Source organism: Epinephelus moara, chromosome 13 (genome assembly GCF_006386435.1).
Source record: "Epinephelus moara isolate mb chromosome 13, YSFRI_EMoa_1.0, whole genome shotgun sequence".
NCBI lineage: Eukaryota > Metazoa > Chordata > Actinopteri > Perciformes > Serranidae > Epinephelus > Epinephelus moara.
This window is the reverse complement of record NC_065518.1, coordinates 19,141,824-19,161,299: the sequence shown is the minus strand read 5'-3', so window position 1 is coordinate 19,161,299 and position 19,476 is coordinate 19,141,824. Positions and strand designations below refer to the sequence as shown.

Sequence of the window (19,476 nt, the reverse complement as noted above, 5' to 3'; positions counted from 1 at the left end):
AAGAACAATTAGAAACAAAGTTGACCAGATTTACAGCCTCAGGTAGACAATATGAAGCAGGACATGTTTTCAAATTTCTCTTTTCAAGTGGGCTGTACTACACAGAGCACCACGCAACTGCAGTGCTCGCTTCCTCTTCTTTATCGTGTAACCTGTAAAAAGGCCACTGAGGTCAGAGAGCACCGTGAACAATATTTATAGAGAGGAACTGAATATAGGAAATACACAAGCGGCAGACTAAACTGAATATCAGGTACATAAAAATGCAGCTGCTCGTACTTTCAGAGCAGCCTTAACGTTTGCTTTCAGGCAGTGTGCTTACTGATAATAAACAAGTTGAGTTGTTCTTTTAAAAAGGGAACCTGTTTTGTGGCAGGTTTTATTTGCAGACTGAGGAGACAGGTTTTTGTTTGGAATCAACTGTTTAACAAATATGAAAAGTCCACGTGGCCTTTTGTATGTGTACGTGCAGTCATTACACAGCAAACTTTGGTCGTGGGTTAAACTTAGAGTGGTGTTTCAAAGCTGTTGAGCCGTATAAGACTCTTAAGCCTAGCTAGGGTGTGAACCGCAGATCTGAGCAGTCTTACTCCTCTCCACTTGGATCCTCTTTGTCTCCAGTGAGGCCACGTTAAGCCTCTGCTCTGTGTAGACCTGGCGGATGTCATTGCGGGCGGCCAGAGCCCGCAGAGGGTTCCTGGAGCCTTGGTTCCTTCTGGCTGGGCGTACTGCTCGCTTGTGTTCTGCTACAGCTGAGGTGAGCCTAAGACAACAACCAAACAGTGGTCACTTTAAGTTTAAGAAACCAAGGACTTATTATGTCATTAAAATGGTTAAAAATAATGTCAGTGATTTACTATAAACTAACTTTGGTGTATCGGCCTGAATCTGGCTGAGGTCCTCCTCTGTCAAAACCATGCTGGAGTCCTGGAGTGATGTCGGTGAGATAGATCTGTAGAAGTTCCCGAACGTCTCATCATCATCCAGGGTCATCACTTCTTTCTCTGTCTCTGCCGTCACCTCGACGGTGGATGTCTTGCTTTTGCTCACACCTGACCAAACCACCATGACAGGAAACAGGAAGTGTTACACAGAACTTTTCTCTCGCTAACAATGCTTTTCATGAGCAGGACAAGGACAAGGTCATGGTGAGGTGATTCAGATATGTACAATTAGTTGGATATCCTGTCCAGTGAGTGGCGTTAAGTATTCACTATGGCTATGTGGCAGTAAAAGAGGCTTAAGAATGAAATTAAGTAACACATTTGTATACATACATACACAACAGATCCTTAATAACACAATGTGTCACTCTATCATCTTATGTGGACAGCAACAACAACAAATATGTGGACTGTACCTTTATTGTGGAGCTTATCGAGGAAAGACTCGAGCTTGTCGAGCCTCTTGTCTCCTTCCACCTTCACATCAGTTCTGCTGGAGATTTCTGTTCAGCAAAAACAAACAGAGGCCTGATTAATGTTGGCTGGGTGCACTCATGGGCCACTTCACACAGAGCGGATATCGCCCACTGATAGCACCATGAATTGTGCACAATATGGAACCGCTATCTGCCCTGACTCAAGGCCAAAAGCTGCGCAATCCTTCTGTGACTTTGTCCGCCAGTGTTGTAAAACAATATTAATTTTTGGCATTGATAAAACTTATCAAATGTCATAAAATAACTACAAAGATTTAAATTATTACTTTAAATATTCACAACATCCAACAAACGTTAGCAAGCTAATCACTGTATTGATTAACTTAATGACTCACACACTGACTGTAGGAGGGGAATAAAGGGGAATGTCTACTACCTTCATGTGGCTTCACAGGCGTGGCATTAGACTTTTTGAGGGCGATAAGAGGTGACTCATCCTTCCCCGTGTCTGTCACAAGACCTGGAGGAAGACGAGGGGGGAATTAGGCCTCAATTAACAGTCATTTACATCATCAATTAATCTGGAAATCATTTTCTTGATTAAGTGTTTTTTCTAAAAATGCCAGGAAATAGTGAAAAACTGACATAAATGACATGCACTTTGGACTGACCGACTGCCCAAAGTGCATAGATTTTCAGTTTTACTTTCAAGACTGAAAAAGAAAAGCATCAAATTGTAACATTAGAGAAACTAATAATGTAATGTGTGCTGTGTAAACCACTGTGCTGTAGCCTAGAGTGTCTTTGTATAGAGAATCAAAGGAACACAGCAAAATTGCAATATGCTGTTGAAAAGGCTGCAAAAATTGTCCGTTTTTCACAAAATCCTATTCTTTAGCTAACTGCTGATATTTTGTTTTTCTTTGCGTCAACTTTTCATAATTTTTTTCTTAAAAAAAAAAAAAAAAAAAAAAAAACTCATGTAGTTAAAGACCTTAAAGACACTTGAAGGAGTGCAGGAGTCATGCAACAGTGTGGAAAGTTTGCAATTCAGACTTGGCCTCTCGCAGCAGAACAACAAGAAAGCACAACTCGTTTCAAGCCACAGTGAGTAAACACACTGCAGTTTCACCTCTCTTGGCCATGCGCCCAGCCACAGTGAACTGGACGGAGTCGTTGGCTGCTCCTTTGCCTTTGCTTTTCCACTGCTCCTCCTTGTCTTTCAGGATCTTCATCCTCTCTGCCAGCGACACCTTGGGCGCCACATCGACGTTGGACTTCTGTTGGAACATTAATGCAAAGATTTTGTTTTTAGGAATGTAGGTCATGCACTCTGCCGTCCATTTATTTCACGCAGGCACAGACAGCTATGAAGACACGGTGAGGTCATCTTGATAGAGCAAGAAACGCTGCATAAGGATATGACAGACGGCAGAGTGATGGTGAGGAAAGACAGTGGAGCAAAAACTACACCTCTTCTTACTGTGTTACTCAAACAAAGAACATGAAGAATGTGGAGCTCTGACAATAAAACACCCGAACCCCCCGTTTATATACCTCAGCCATCCATCACACACTATTCATTAGAGCTTTCCTTATGTGATTTACTCCTGCTGCCATTTTTGCACCTGAACTCCACCATTAAAAATGAATTAGCAGCGCTTTACTGGCCCCTCCGGTCCCACTGGACCCCGGGAGCTGTTTTAAAGTAATTAATGATATTCCACTCCTAAATATTTGAAGCGTTTTATGGCCCTGCCTGGGTTTTTACTGGCTGCCACCCCTTATTCCTCTGCTAATAACGAGCAATTCGCTGCGTGTAATGTAGCATGGGTTGACTTGCTTTCTACACACAACACAGCCTCACAAACACACACCTTTCGTCACATCTGCATGCTACGACTGCAAAACACAAGCACACGGAAAAGAAATTCTGAGCACATAATGAAGCAAAGTTACTGTACAAAACAAGACTCTCTACATGGTTGGTGCCTGTATGGATTCATATTCTAGCAACAGCAGCTGGCAGTTCAGACTGCAGGAAGTGGAAATAAATGACAAACAAATGATCCGGATTACTGAAACCAAACAGCTCGTTACAGTCGGAGAGGAATTTTCATTGTGGATGAGTGATGATCTGTGCGATCTGCTGACTGTCATACTTTAATTCATGGCACCATCTTTACTGTAAGCTCTGAAGAGTCCACTTAAACATTCACAGATGTCAGCAGCAGCTTCAAAGCGAAAAAAGATGTTTGGTTATGGTGGTCAACTGTAGCCGCGCTGATGTCAGTGTGGTGCCAGAAGAGCAACGTCAGCAGACTGTCCTCTGATTTTATGACATGAATTTGATCTCGATATAATAGCATAGGCTGAATGACTTGAGAAAAATGTCTACTTGTAAGTTCTTGCCATTTAAAGGGGATCTATTGTGCTTTTCGTGATGGATTTCTTTTATGGTCATCTGCTCCAGGCACGCTACTGCGAGTGTTATTGCATTTTATCTCGCACTGAATGTCCTGTGTCCTTTGTTGGAATGCAACACTTGAATCTGAATGTCACAATTAATTTTGTTGTATTCCCATGCAATGACACTAAAGGCTGTCTAGTTCTAGATCTAGTTTACGTTACACACACTGTTACATGTAGCTACATGCTTACATCAGGTAAACATGTCATCTTGGCTGTCAATGTTGGTGGTTTCTCTCTGATTTTGATCATATTCCTGCTGGAACATGTTTTAACAGCTTTTACTGGTGACTTTTAATGAGAGAAAGTGCCATAAGACTCTGTTAAAGTCGTTCCCTGGCTGCAATGACGGTGAGACGCTGACCAATCAGAGCAGACTGGACTTTTGCTGGAGGTAGACTTAAAGAGACAGGCAGAATTAGCATTGATAAGCTAAAGCTAACCCGTTAGAGTTAGCTGTCTTCAGAGTTGGCAAAGTTGATATTTGGCGCTTTAAGGTACACTTTGCAGGCATTGTTGGTTAATCACCAGTGAAAGTGAAAGCCAACCCCAGATCAGCATTTTGCCTCACTATATTTGCATTTGTTTTGGCACTGTGTCCGCGATGTTTGCAGCTTTGTAGCTTCCACTTGGATGCCTGATGCTACTTATAATCTGCCACCTGGTTGCTACCTTTTTGTAAAGTCCCCATTTGACTGGAACGCTGTGCCCGATAATGTCTTTAACACAAGGAAGTAGGGAGCAAAATGGCAGAGTCTCTCTGTAGATAAATACACCACCACACACTTCTAGTGGGTCAAAGTGAAGATTCAGAGCGATGACTTCTATATGAGCAGAAAAAATCCTGCACAGTATACCTTTAACTTTCAATCTAATTTCCACAGCTTGTTTAACTTGGCTAGTAGGTTATCTGAGTACCTGATTAATATAATGTTTACAGCTACGGGTGGGGGGAAAAAGTCTGCAACATATTTAACATGTTTTAACATATTTATCGCAACATATTTAAAATCGCAGTAACTTTGAATTTCGACTAAAGCCTCATGATAATATCGTATCATGGAGCCTCTAGTGATTCCCATCCCTACTTACAGCTACCATTCAACATATCGTACTAAAGTATTAATAATTTAGAAAAATCATTTATTAATTTTGTGAATCAACAAATAGTCACTGCTGCATTACTTAAATCTCAAAGCATTTCCACATAATGTCATTTTAAAGAGGTCATTCAGATCTGTCTGAAACAGGTCAAAGAGACTCTGTGACTAGAGGGTCAAAAGTTTAATCCTCACAACAGTCCTTGTGTCTAACAATATATTTACTGTTGAACTGTCCCTGAGCAGCGCTCTCCATCCCTGCATAACAAATCATTTTTGATACCCTGGCAGAGAAGAAGCTGGAAACTGCCATATAACAAAAAGCCAGTCACATTCAAAATAGCAAGCCTGAGGTATCCTGTGTGCTTTGTCCTGAATTAATGTGACACATGCTTCAATATCCAAACAGCCAAAGAAACAAAATGGAAAAACACCAGTTTCCCCTCAAACAATCTTCCACTCAAACCATAGCGACCTCTGTCCTCATCTCTGTCTTTGTCTCTTACTGGGTTTTTTTTTGGTACTTTAATGTCAAACATGTTGCATGCAGTGGTCAAATATTAGCCCGCATGGGACGAAAGTTCAAAGAAATACACTTAATCACAGTGGTATGCACACAGAGACACCACTGGGGCTGAGCATCAAAGTGAACTCTTGCTGATTTCATGGAAGAATATGATACATCTTCTGACATACAGAGCTGCTTCTGCACGTCTTTACACAAATTAGACAAACTCTGAGACTGAGAAGATGCTTGTTCTTGCACCTTTAAACTATTAGTGCTTGTTGACCACAAGAACAATACAGTACAATACTACGATAATGCTTGCACATGCAAACTACCATATCTGTCATCTCACATAGCCCTAAAGCGTTCTCAAACACTTACAGACCGCCCCAGCCCCTCCAGCTAGCAGCCCATCTCTGGACTCAATCAGAGAGGGGAAATACCTTGGCCTGACAGGACCCCAGAGAGAGAGGAGGAGAGGAAAAGGCCTGGGCCTCAAACCCCCACAGGAAACCATTTTTCTCAGCCCTGCCTCACTGTATGGTGAAGACAGCCCCTCTGCCAAACCACTGACTCAGATATCAACCGAGTGAGGGCCAGCAAACCACAATCATGTACCAACAGCAAGTGTGTTGACAGCTGTGATTTCTCAGTGGTAACTCTCTGAGAGTGTGTGAGAAGCTGTCCAGAGCTCAGGTAGAGAGATAAGGGCCGGAGAACTGTTTAGCCATTACGTCCATGCAGAGAGGCGCGCATACAATGCATACGTGCACACACTCACCTGAAGGGGCTGGGAGAGGCTGACAGACTGGTGTCAAAGAAAGGGGTAGAGTCCGCAGGTGAGGACAGAGGAAACTGGAAAGGAAGATTAAGGGAGGAGGAACGGTAGGAAGAGGAGAAGAGGAAAGGGAAATAATCAGAGCAATATAGAGGAGATAGAGCATAGCAGGGCAACATTACACAGCTGGAGAGAGCAGGATTTAGCATGGACGACTACAGAGGAGACATGGGTCATTTAAAGCCTGGCACAAAGTTTGGGAAAATGGGAGAGAAAGGAAACAGGAAATAGAAGGTTTACAATGCTGCATGCAGAGAGGAAACCAAATCTAATGCAGGGTATATCTCTATTGCGCCATAAACGTATTGTGAAAGACTGCGATATTGCAACCGGGGATTTAGTTAGTTGAAACTGATTATCAGTACAAATCTGCACTTCAAAATGTAACTATCGGTCTTTGTTTTATTGTCTCTTGAGTTCATTCATTCATTTCCTATCCCAGGAGGAGGCAGGGTACACCCTGGACAGGTCACCAGACTATCACAGGGCTGACACATAGAGACAGACAACCATTCACACTCACATTCACACCTACAGACAATTTAGAGTCACCAATTAACCTGCATGTCTTTGGGCTGTGGGAGGAAGCCGGAGTACCCAGAGAAAACACATGCTGACACAGGGAGAACATGCAAACTCCACACAGAAGCCCGTTACATCGTTATTGTGATTTTACGCACGTCTTCCTCATATCATGCAGCCCTTGTATGAAACTAGCCCCACTGTTCCATCATAATCCAGTCTCACCCTGTTGGTGAATGTTTGATTCCTTTCAGTGCATTATCTTGTGTTTTTGAATTGCCTGTTTATCTTTATAAACACACTCACAATGTATCAGAGATAATCCACTCATCTTTAGCGGATTATCTCTGATACATTTTCTGGGAATCAACACACCAGGGACAATATGTCCCACTTATCATTCATCTTAATGGACTGAATAACTAGTCTTCGATGAGTCATCGCTGGAATAAAAAAAACCCCACATTTAGAAAATCCTTGGGGATTTAAAGCAAACAGACACTAAAAGAATATTTTGAAATCATCTATGTGGAAAGTAGACTTTATAATATGTAATTTAACGTACTGTCAAAACTGAATTTAGACAAACAACAGTTTGTTTTCTTTTTTTAATCTAGACACAATTCATCACGACCTAATGACATACTGCAAACAGTCAGTCTAACTTATGATTAGCCATCATTATTCAAGACCCTCTTTAAACTGAATTTACAACGAGGCCTCACTTTACAACACAGCCGTGCTGCACAGAACAGCTTAGCGGGCTGAACAGGAAACATCTGGAACTGGTTGAAGATGACCACGGTGCGCACCATGCATGTTACATTCCCCCGTCTCCCACATATCAACCAAAGAGCAACAACATCTGCTCTGGATTGGCAGTGTTTAAGATAAAATGACATGCCTAAACATTAAAAACCAACGGCCTTTCCTCAAGAGAGAAGCGGAAATGTAACAAGGATGGTCACAGGGAGGGGAATGCCCCGTAGCTAATGCCGACATGGCACCGGTGCCAGTAATTCAGCCAAACCATGTATTATCTACATCTCTGATGTGAGTTAGTTTCTCAGAGCTCTACGGTAGCAGCCGCAGAGCACAGCAGGTTCCAGACCGACTCACAGGCAATAACCTCAGATAGAATTAAAGGAGCAAATCCGCAGACATTTTGGACACCACTTTGGCCCTCTTTCATGAGTGATGCAGCTTTTAAGCCATTAATTTTAATAGACTTTGTGTTGACTTTTCATAATTAGGACAGACCACACAAATACAAAATGACATCAGTGTTCAGTTTTCAATTGAGCGAGGATTTGTTCAAATATTTGGCTGCTGTACTTACTTATTAAGTGGCTTTTTTCCAGACTAAGAGTAGATTTATTCTAAGGTTAGCTCATCCTTGGATGAAGGATGAGCCCAAAACCAGAAACCCCCCCCCCCAAGAGGATCATTGACCTGGACAGACGTCGGGCCACGAGATGCTCTGAATAAATAAACATGACATCACTTCAGTATTGGTGTCCAATGGACTGTTCTGGGGATATCCATGTGGCATTCATAGGATTTTTCCACTGCTGCAGTACAGTTCTTTATTTGCACTGTCCATAGAGTGATTATCATAGAGTTCAGTGTTGTTTTTCACTTGAAAACTCAGCGAGGGTGGTCTTGTGTGTATAGGCGAGCATGTAGAAACCTGCGTGCACTCCTGTCAACACTCCAAATATGTCAGTTACCTTAGCATGTGTTAAACATTAAACCATCTATGCTGACATGTGTAAAACTGTATGACCTGGATGTTTGCGAGACATGGAGTCTACAAAGAACACAAAAGCCTGCTTGTGGAGGGAATTCTGTTTAAACTTCAAGGACAGGAGAAAAAGGAGAGTACAAAAAACAACAAAAGGAAGAAAGGAAGCAGGCATTAGCTTGGAAGGTTTGCAGGTGTTTGGTCACGGTGTAGGATTTTATTTTCACAAGGGGGGAAGGGGCGTGTCTCTTTTTCTCTTTGGGAGGCAAGCTAAGCCCTGGATCTCTGGGCTTTGGCGTCACCACTCCCAAATCTGCTGCACCCCCCCTCAAGCCCTCCTAACCTCACACCCTTTTGGCAGCGACTAGGGGAATATAAGCTGATTCAGCAGAGGAAGAAATGTGTCTGCAGCCAACTCTTTCTTTCCCTGCACACACACAAAGCTGAGGGGAAGCCTCGACATGTGGCAGCGTTTGCTCTTTACTGTTGAGCCACCCCCCCAAAAAATTCAATGCACTCCAGCTCCAGTCTTGTAAACCTGTTAGAGAGATGACGAAACCCAACAATACCAAGAAAGAGTTTGCTCAGGAGGTAAAAACCTACCTTTTTCTTCCAGGCGTTTTCAGCATCATGGAGCTGACCGAAGCGCTCAGCCAGTGACGTCTGGACCTGCTCGGATGGTTTGGCTTTCTTTCTATCCTTCTTCTCACCTTCACTTGTGAACTCTGCCAGTCTGAAAAAGGCAAACAACACTTTAGTTCGAATTCCCATTCAAATACACTGCCTAACCCAATCTTACTGTGCATTTTGGAAAGCATTTTGAGCCTTGAGCCTAAAGTATTAAAAGCCCCTTTTACACTTCGGGAATGTTGTGCTATTATCCCATTTTGCCACTCTGTATAAAAGGTACCGGCAAAGAATGGGGGGGGCAGATTTGTTTTGTCATTAAGCCGTCAGCAGAGGTAGTAACAGCTGAATCAACGTCTGCGTAAAGGCCAAATAACATCAGAGCTGGCGGCTAAACAGTGCACGTCAAAACAACTGCCTCAGTTACTTTTTTTGTACAATCCCACATCGGCGGCAGCTAGGTGTCAGCGTTCATGGACATGCTGCCAACGACACTTCTCGCTACTGTCTTATTTCCAGCCTCGCTGCCCCTGAAAAAAAACTAATTTTTCCCCCATTCACTATCTGCTTGTACATCCCAGCTCCCGTAGCAGCTCGACTCCTCTCCTCACCACGGATGTATGAAGAAACTCTCACCTCGTGCTACCGTTTTCTCTTGTGTCAGAGAATAGTTGTTGAGGTCAAGAAATATCCCAAGCTATACAACCCAAAATCCAGACTTTATAAAGACGATGGTAAAAAAAAGTTATTGCCTGGCGTGTCACAGCTTTGGAGATCAGCAGTTCAGGTAATAAATCAAGTTTAATTAGAGTCCACACATGCTTTTAAGCTAATTAGAGGAGGAAAAGTTCAGATCTTCTAGTAAAAGTAACAGTAACTGTGTGTGGTCTTCTGTCGACACACTGCAGCGCAACATTTCCTATTGGTACAGAAGGTGGTATTTGATGCACGTCATTCAGCACTTCAGTACTAGTGTGCTTTCAGCCTAAAATGGTGAGACTACACACACACACACACACACACACACACACACACACACTGGAAACACTCCTCTAATTAAATGAAAATCCCTTTTATTTGCATGGACACAAAAATGCACATTTAGGCTCTATATTTTGTCATAATGTGTGTTGTGTTTGTGTACGTCCAGTAACCTCTGTTTGAGTGAGGAGCCCTGGCTTCCATCCAAACTGCTCTCCAGTTCCTCAACATCCTCGGACACTGAGGACGTCTTCTCCAGGCTCTCGTCAGGCGAAGGACTCCTCATCTCCTCAAAGCTCGCTCCGCTGTTGCTGCTGCTGCTGCTGCTGCTTCCCTCCCTCTGCTGTCTCTCCATGCTGAAGCTCCCTCCGTCTGTGATATCATCAGATAATGACTCATCCTCTCTGTCGTTTTCCCCATTGACCTCTTCCTCTTCTTCTTCCTCTATCTCCTCCTCATTCTCCTCCTCTTCCATCTCCTCCATCTCCTCCTCACTCTCGGGGTGGCTCAGGGTGACGCTGCTTTGTCGGGCTGGCGCGCAATCTGGCGTGGAGCCCTCGCTGTGGTCCGACTCCACGCTGGTGGAGCGGCTTTTCTTTAGGATTCCCTTGATGCCCCGTGGCCCGGAGTCTTGGCGCTGCAGCGAGGCAGGCTGGCAGGGAGGAGAGGGAGGGGGAGAGGCGTCTGTGTTCTTGCTGAGGGGGAGAGCCCTGTCGGAGAGGAGACTGGAGGGCTGATGTGGAGAGGGAGAAAGAGGGAGAGAGAGAGCTTTTTTTACTACCAGCCATAATATTTATAATATTTGGGAAAAGACGATTAAAAGTTGCAGGACTACTTGAGGTGCAGTCTATGGCACGTAACCCTCTCTGACGAAACTGACATTTTCCAGTTTCAGCTCCTTTGCAGTTTCTGCATAAACAGTGAAAACCACAGAAATAGAACGAGACAATCACTTCAAATCAGTCGGTATTTTTCAACCAAAATTGTCCAAGTTAAAAAATAAAAACGACCTCATGTTGTGTCAATCACTTTTATACACTGACTTTGACACTTAAGTCCATCATTGAAGTTTTCAGAACAGGTTAAATTTCCTGCGTTTTTTAGCATCTGTCAAAAGCCTTTAGAGACTTGTTTGACCAAGAAGCATTAAAGAAAATGTGGTGTAAGCTGCAGGACACATGCATCCGCAAAAGGAGAGAGGAATGGAGTGCACAGAAACATTTTATAAGTCAGATCGCCTATTTTAGCAGGTCAGATAGTTATATTCAGGTGGATGATGATCTCAAGGGGCAGGACCACACACAGACAGACGGAGAGAGCAACACTGTGGACACAGAGAGCTCAGTTCCTTCAGGTAGCCGCAGTGCCAAATGCCAAACACAGGCAAAGCCGCTACAACCAGGAAGGTACCTCAAGTGGAGGTAGGCAAGGGAGCAAATTCATCTTTGCATTCTGTCTCAAATTGCAAATTTTCATGATGAATAGAACAATAAAATGCATCACATTTAGCCTGCAAGGTTTCTGTGTGTAACAGTTAAAAATAATGCATACAAAAAATACAGACTTTGTGTGCAATGGCCTTCAGTGTGTATGACAGGCCAAGATGACGTTCTCAAACTAGTGAGTGTAACACACTAAACAAAAACTCTCAGTTAAGTCAAAACTTAAACTGAGAGAGGTTAATACTGTCTGTACTTCATTTTCCACATTAAGGTGCCCACAAGGGAGCCATTATGGTTTGTTTATACTTTTTTTTACCATCTTTAAAGGGCAAAGATCCCCTCCACACATTTGACATATAAAAATAAGCTGCTTTGAATGAGAGTCTGTGTGTGATATAGTTTTCAAACAAAAATCTCCCATTTAACTGGTTAAAAGTTCTTAAAGGGGACCTATAATGCTCATTTTGGGTTTTTACTAGACCATGTTTACATGCTTTAATTTTCCAGAAACATTATTCTCCTCATATTGTACTGTATTCACCCACTGTCTGAGATGTCTGTCTCTTTAAACCCCACTCCTAAAAAAGCCCAGTCTGCTCTGACTGATCAGCGTTTCCAGGGCTATTGAATCTTGGTGCCTCTGGATTGTGAATGCAACTGCTGAGGATGAATGTAACGGAGCATAGTGGCACTTTTCACTGTGGGAAATCACCAATAAAAGCTTCTAAACCAAATTCTTCATGACCGGACATGTTGCAGCAGGAATATGAGATGAAATCGGGAGAAATTAACAACATCGGCAACCAAAATTACATGTGTCCCCCAACAGTGGAACTCAATCTCCATTTTCTTTAAAACTAGTCAAATGACCAAGGCCAGTGGTTTAATGCCAGTTCTACTCTCATTCTATTTCTATGGTGAAAACCCTTTTTCTTTTTCACATACACTTGCTTCTGTTCCAGCTGCTGTGATTTCTGCCTTCTGCTGTTATCAATAAAGCCTGGGTTAACAGGTCAAATGGGACGGGTGAAGAGGTTAAAGAGATAAGTAAGAAGACAAAAAGAAGACTTGCAGCTGGAGAGAACTGAAACAATGTTGATTAGAAAAAGAGATAAAGTGAAAATCCTGACTGAAACAAAGAGAAACAAACATGGTGTCAAGACATCTACACGACTTGTTTGGGCGACACTCATGTTTATTCGTTTTCTGTGAGAAAAAAACATTAACAAAAAACACATGTCAAACTTGTAATTGTGAGACACAAATTTTTTTTTATAGTCTGAGCTACCATGACATGTTAATAGCTTTAAGTATGTGAGTGATTGCGCGTTTAATAAGCATTTAAAAAGGACTATATGTTCCAAAGATTCAGTTAACACATGCTTATGTGTGTGATATGCTGTTGCTTGGACGCTACAACAGCAGCTGGAGCAACAGCAGACGCCCTACGACAGTCAAAGGTCATGAGGGAGTGCTGATTTAGGAGGAGATGAAGGGAGACACAGATCGTGAAGCCTGCTGGGCTTAAAGGTGCAACACTAACCAGGTGGTCTTCTCAAATAAAAACCACTGCTGTGGGGGCATTGTGTATGGTATACAGTACATATACATACTGTGATTACTTGTGAGGATCTGGCTGACGTAATCACATTTTATCCAGATGAGATTAAGTGTGTGTGTGTGTGTGTTTCAGCTCTACATAAGTGACGTGAATCACAAACTACACATCCACCTTAAAAAACAAACAAACAAAAAACCTAAATTAAACCAGACCCAGACGTAAAAAAAAATCCAAAGGTAAGTAAGAGTTTTGGAATTGTCTCACATGCAGCGCAACAGCAGAGGTTAAAATACGATCTTTCCGCAATACAATCCAGAGAGAGGCCTCTGAGTTATGGAAACCATGTGGCATCTTTTATGTGCAAAACGTCATGTTATAAACAGGAAAATATACTGACCTTTTCTTCGACAGTGGGAGCATATTCGTGCTGCTCCTTCCATGACGGCTCATCTGCGGCCTCATTCTCATCCATTACCTTGCTTCTATCAGTTTTGGGAAGGCTGAAATATGAGCGGAAAAGAGGACGAAGATGGTGGAAACAGACGGGAAAGAAAATATGTTCAATAAATTTGATGTGAAAAACGATTCAGCCATTACATAATGGAAATGCAGAAGAGAGCTGGCTGTAAGGTGGACTCAAACCACAGCGTGAGAGACGTAACCATCATTAGACTGCTGTGTCACCATGACAATGTCCTTCTGTTATAGATCTATTACCCGTGCCCGTACCCGTTTAAAAATGTTTAGTTTTAGTATAGTTTCTGTTAGTTGGCCCACTAGATGACTCTGCACACCTTACACTTGTGAAGGCTAAGAGGTGTCAGGTTTAAACAGTGAGTAGTTACTTCATGTAAAATGCAGCCTCAGAGTCTTTTTCACTCTGACCAGAACACAGCTCTCTGCAATAACAATGAACACTTATTGTGGTCAGATGTAAAGATATCACACACAGTGCAAAATGGTGTCAACCAGCAGCTGCAGTACAAAAGAATCTGTGTCAGACTTCTGTCTCAAAATAATATGGGTGGAGCCCTGTTCAGTGCCTCATGTTGTGTTCACACCGGGCACGAATAAAACAATTCGCCCGAATGAGTTACATGTCAAGTCAATGAGAGGACATGGTTAGATGTGAACGCGAATGATGCAAAATATGTGAATTAAGCAGCACGAACGAAGGGAGTAACATGCCTTAGTCATGAGCCTACTTGTGAGAGTTGAAAAATCTGAACTTTAGCAACTGATTTGTGCCACGATAGCCAATCAGCATTGTGCTCCTCTGGAGGGGTATGATGCTGAACACGTACTGGCCAAAGTTCACTCATTGATTCAGCGATTTAACACGCCTATGATGCAAGTCAACACAAAATATTCTAGCGTTCAAACTCATGCAAGTCACGCAATGCGAAAATTTGCATCATGTCTGTAGTGTAATTTTGTATGAACACAACATTACACTACAAAAACTTCAGATTGTAAATGGTTTGTAAGGCAGAGGATGACTCAACCTGCTTCTTCAATAGCTTCCACTTAAGTGTGAAATTATAAAATAAAGTCACATGTAATGAAAGTGAGTAGTAGACTGACTGAACATGGAAGACTTCCGACTAAATTTACACATATTTTTCTTTGGATATTGCGAGCTGTTTATCATTTGTTTTGTAAATGGATGAACGTTTTCAGAGTGAACTTCTTTACACTAAAAAAAAGGGAAACATTTGTTATTTATAGGTTATTATGTAATGGGTTTACTGGTCTGGCCCATTTGAGATCAGAGTGGGCTGTATGTGGCTCCTGAACTAAAATGACACCCGTGAATTAAACTACATTTTAGCATAATTTTAGTTCCAGTTACCTAAAATGTTTTTTCATATCTAGATTTGGCATTCAATTATGTTTTAGTTCATTTCAATCAATAAACTTGCTGCAGAAGATCTTGTTTTCCTACCTTTTTCCCAACACAAAGGGCGTTGCTTCGATCAATAAGCAGTCACTGATATGGCACCTTGTAATCAATGCAGGCACTCAGCCAGCATAATGATAAAGACACTGAACTTAGAATTCACTGAGACAACCACCCAGCTCATAATCATCTCATCTGATGTGTGTTTTTGACCTTTGGAAGGCAGTGATGCTCTGACTCATTTTAGTTTTAGCCTCCTTCAGACTTGATTCATTTGCACAGTAGGAAAAAAAACAGCAGAAATACAACAACAAAAGCTTATTTTGTGTATATGAAAATGTTTGGTGTGTTGCATGCAGTGCATCTAAGCTCTCCTAAAAAAGTCACTGACAAGGTCCAGTTACAAATAGTCAAATATCCTTATATAACCTCTGAGTTGGGTGGAAAATGAGAACACTTCATGGGTCACTTCAAACTTCGTGTGGCCAAAACGGACAGAAACTAACCTAATTATGTCTTTAACCTATCTACACACACACACACACATTGGGAAACACACTCATAGATCATAGAGATACACTCAATCTCCGGCTCAGTCCAGGCTCCAGTTGCTAAAGTGCTAAGTACAGTTTGGCTCTCACTGCTGCAGCTATTAACTTCAGTCAAGTCTGCATCACCATGGCTACCACCTAGCACTGTTGTGTGTTTATGTGTTTATGTGTGTGTGTGTGATATTGAGTGTGTGGCATTAAAGGCCAGCTCTGCAGGTTTATCTGGTTTATCTCTGCAGCTGTTTACATCATTAGCAGATCTTTCAATAGGTCTGTAATTACCTCTGTGCTCCACTCAGTCTGCTCGGTCTGTGTGTGAGTGTGTCAGTTGGTTTCAAGGTGATTCTGTGTGTCCTGTCTGCTCGTGTTGTGTGGCTCATGTTGTGTACCACAGACCACAACATCTATTACCCCAATGGTGAAAAAGAAGACTTCATTCAAAGCTTAAATGCAGTTAGTCGGAGACTTTCCAGCAGCAGCTACACAATTTCTGGTTTCACTTTCTTTAGAACTCAGTTCAACTGTGATTGAAAATCAGTTTGACCGTGCCTACCTGATGGAGGAATCCTCTTCGTCACTGCTCATTTGCTGACACTTTAGCCTGTCGTTGGCACACCGGCCGCTGCTCCCATCCTCCGTCCCCTCCAGGTCCTGCAGGCAGAGAGGAGGGCGGCCGTAGCCTAAAGGTTAGGATTATGTTTGCAAGACGTTCTGCTCACCTCCTACACCAGCTGTTAAAAAACAAATCTCGGTAAGGGGAGTGAATGAATGAATGAGGCTCCACCCATACACTTGAGTGAAGCAGTTAACCCTTCAAATGCTCCTGTCAAGTTAGTCAGGTCATAGCTGTGGTGTGCAAGTGACTATGAAACTTACTCATCCTGAGTACAGAGAGTAAAAACTTGAGAACCGAGAGACATGAATACTGCCTGTCCTATATTTTCCACATTAAAGTGCCCACATGGGAGCCATTATGTTTTGTTTATACTTTTCTTACCATCTTTAAAAGGCAAAGATCCCCTCCAGACATGTGACATGTAAAAATAAGCTGCTCTGAGTAACAATTTGTGTGTCATATACACACAGAAATCTCCAATTTACCTGGTTACAAATACTTAAAGGGGACCTATAATGCTCATTTTGGGTTTTCACTAGAACACGTTTATAAGCTTTAATGTTCAAAAACATTATTTTCTTCATACTGTACTGTATTCACCCACTGTCTGAGACGCCTGTCTCTTTAAACCTCACTCCCAACAAAGCCCAGTCTGCTCCGATTAGTCAGCGTTTCCAGGGCTTCTGAATCTCGTGTCTCAGGATTGTGAATGCAACTGGGGGATGACTATAAGGGGCACATGCCACATTTTTTGCGCCCTCAAATTCATTGTTTTCAATGTGGCCATGCAGCAGACGCCAGAGCCCTGAGATAAACCGGCTCAACTTTTGGAACGCGGCAGTGTGCACCGCATGTCATGTGATGAGAAACAACCAATCACAGCCGACAGATACCTTCCCCTTCTACCGCAACTATCAGTGTGTGATAAATATGGAAAAGTTGATCACTTTAGTGCAGAGCTGTCAGAGCTTTACATCTGTCCCATGGACGATATGTCCACATACAACGCCTGAAGGAAGATCAGCTCTGCACTCAGGGTTTGAGGTAAATAGGCTATGATATGGTGGCATATAGCAGATGCAACCCGCTGCCACGCCCATGAAAGTTGGCTTAAAAAAGGCACAAAAGCAGTGCCCAGCATCTGACCTCGCCTTTTCCATGCAGTTAAAGACGTGGCATTTGTACGGCCACTTACGGAGTACAGTGACACTTTCTACCGTGAAAAATCACCAATTTAAGCTTCAAAACCAAATTCTTCTCGACTGGACATCATCCAGCAGGAATATGCGTTAGAATCAGGAAGAAGAGAACATCATCAGCAACCAGGATTGCATGTTTCCCTGATGTTAGCATGTAGCTACCTGTAGCAGTGTACTTGTAGCCGAGGAGCGACTGTGTCACGGTATAGCAGCACTTCCTACTGTTACAAAGGAATAACCGATAAAAGGTTCTTAACACAACTGGACACGTTACTACAGGAATATGATCCAAAATCGGGGAGAAATTAACAACATCAGCAATCAAGATTACATGTTTCGCTGATGTTAGCATGTGGCTACATGTAGCAGTGCATGTAATGTAAACACTATCTGTCACGAGATGACATCAGCTTGTCTCAAAAGTTGAAAAATGGTTTTATTCAGAACGGCCTGAATATTTTTGCTCACAAGGATTACTTTTACACACTTTTACCTCATTATTTGAAACTTCGGCCACATTCAACACAAACATCCCACACTGTAACATTACATGTATGACAGAAAATAAGGAAAAGCATAATAGGCCCCATTTAAAATTACATCTGCTCCTCCCTCCTTACAAAATCCAGAATTTATGCTAACATGCATCATTTCAAACGTTTCAATGGTTCCTACTTCACTAAAAAGTCTATGAAGTGTGCACTTAAGGCTTTCCACATGGCTTAAAGTGAGTTACAAATTGGACTACAATTGGCTCCAGACTAGATGTGATGTCATACATCATGATGTATAAATGATACCTCAGACTTAAGGTGAGCTCAGAGAAACGTTCCCCCTTCAGCAGATAAATGTGAAAACAGCCTTAAACATACATCATTCTGCAAAGTGAAGCTCAAACATCACAGTAAAGTGACAAGAAGCAGAACACATTTTTGTGTAGAGGGGAACTTCAAATACTTCTAAACTGAGTTACTCTCAATCTGACTCACCGTCCATTTTCAGACACAAGGGGTAGATACTGTACATTGTTGTGTAACCATTAGACATTTTAAAACATGCGTACAGTGGGAACTATGCAGCTGTGTGAGACCTGTGTCGGTAAACACTTAACTGAGATCCTGGGGTGACCTGGTGAAGATAAGTGGATCTCCAGCTGTGAGCCAAGCAACCGAAATCAAGTGCTCTTTTCTCACAAAATTACATAGCAAAGCTCACAGAATTAGAGGCCTCTTCAAAACGGACTGTACTCACTGATTATAAAGAAGGAACTTATTTTTCACCCAGCATGAATGCATTGACAAATGACCTGCCTTCTTTTTTACAGATTCAGGAAATTCAGTCAGGAAATTTTAAGAATAAATGAGCTGTATCGTTCTCCACAAGTCCCCATGTACACATTTTATTGCCTCCATCCATGCTGGAGAGCAGACACACTGTAACCTCACTCTTGTTCTGTCTCTCCGGCTGGAGACACTGACTCACTGGCTTTCAGCGGGGATTATGGAGGAGAAGTGAGTGATAAGGGGGAAAGTGAAGACAGCGAAGGAGTGTCTGTCACTGCTGATGACTTTCAAGTGAGACATCTTAAAATAACAGACGTACAGTAGGTCAGAACAAAGGACAGAAAAAAAGACGAAACAAAAAGTGGTGAGATTGTGAGATAGCCTCTTTGTGGGAGCTTGTTTTCCCAGCAGGTTTTGCTGCCATCTGGGTTCACTTGGCCAACCTTGGCACTGCTCCTGGCCCGTGAAGGCCAAGTTAGAACAGCTATTTACATCCAATATCATGAAACCTAACCACTTCTGAAACTTAAGCAGCCTGGGAAAGACAGATACTGTCTTCATTTTCAAGCACACATGTGCGTATCTCCCGTAGGGTCGGGGGCATTATCAAGCTGTTGTTACTGAATGCATCCTGGAGCTCTCTAGACTTCTTCTTCCCACCGTTGCTTTCAGACCTCCATGGACTGTGTGTGTGTGTGTGTGTGTGTGTGTGTGTGTGTGTGTGTGTGTGAAGTCATGACTTTGGCCAAGTGTG

The 19,476-nt window shown here is 42.5% G+C and overlaps 1 protein-coding gene across 2 annotated transcripts in view; it reads right to left on the bottom strand.

The window, feature by feature from the left end:
- The window catches only part of svild (supervillin d), a 61,794-nt gene that overhangs the window by 9,711 nt on the left and 32,607 nt on the right, over window positions 1–19,476 (bottom strand). For both annotated transcript variants that reach the window (XM_050059720.1, XM_050059721.1), the window contains 9 exons: window positions 16,178–16,275; window positions 13,571–13,673; window positions 10,344–10,903; window positions 9,166–9,295; window positions 2,514–2,661; window positions 1,818–1,901; window positions 1,361–1,447; window positions 869–1,052; window positions 591–763 (listed from right to left, as the gene is read on the bottom strand). In XM_050059720.1, the coding sequence (XP_049915677.1) occupies window positions 591–763; window positions 869–1,052; window positions 1,361–1,447; window positions 1,818–1,901; window positions 2,514–2,661; window positions 9,166–9,295; window positions 10,344–10,903; window positions 13,571–13,673; window positions 16,178–16,275 (1,567 nt within the window). The remainder of the gene's footprint in view (window positions 1–590; window positions 764–868; window positions 1,053–1,360; window positions 1,448–1,817; window positions 1,902–2,513; window positions 2,662–9,165; window positions 9,296–10,343; window positions 10,904–13,570; window positions 13,674–16,177; window positions 16,276–19,476) is intronic.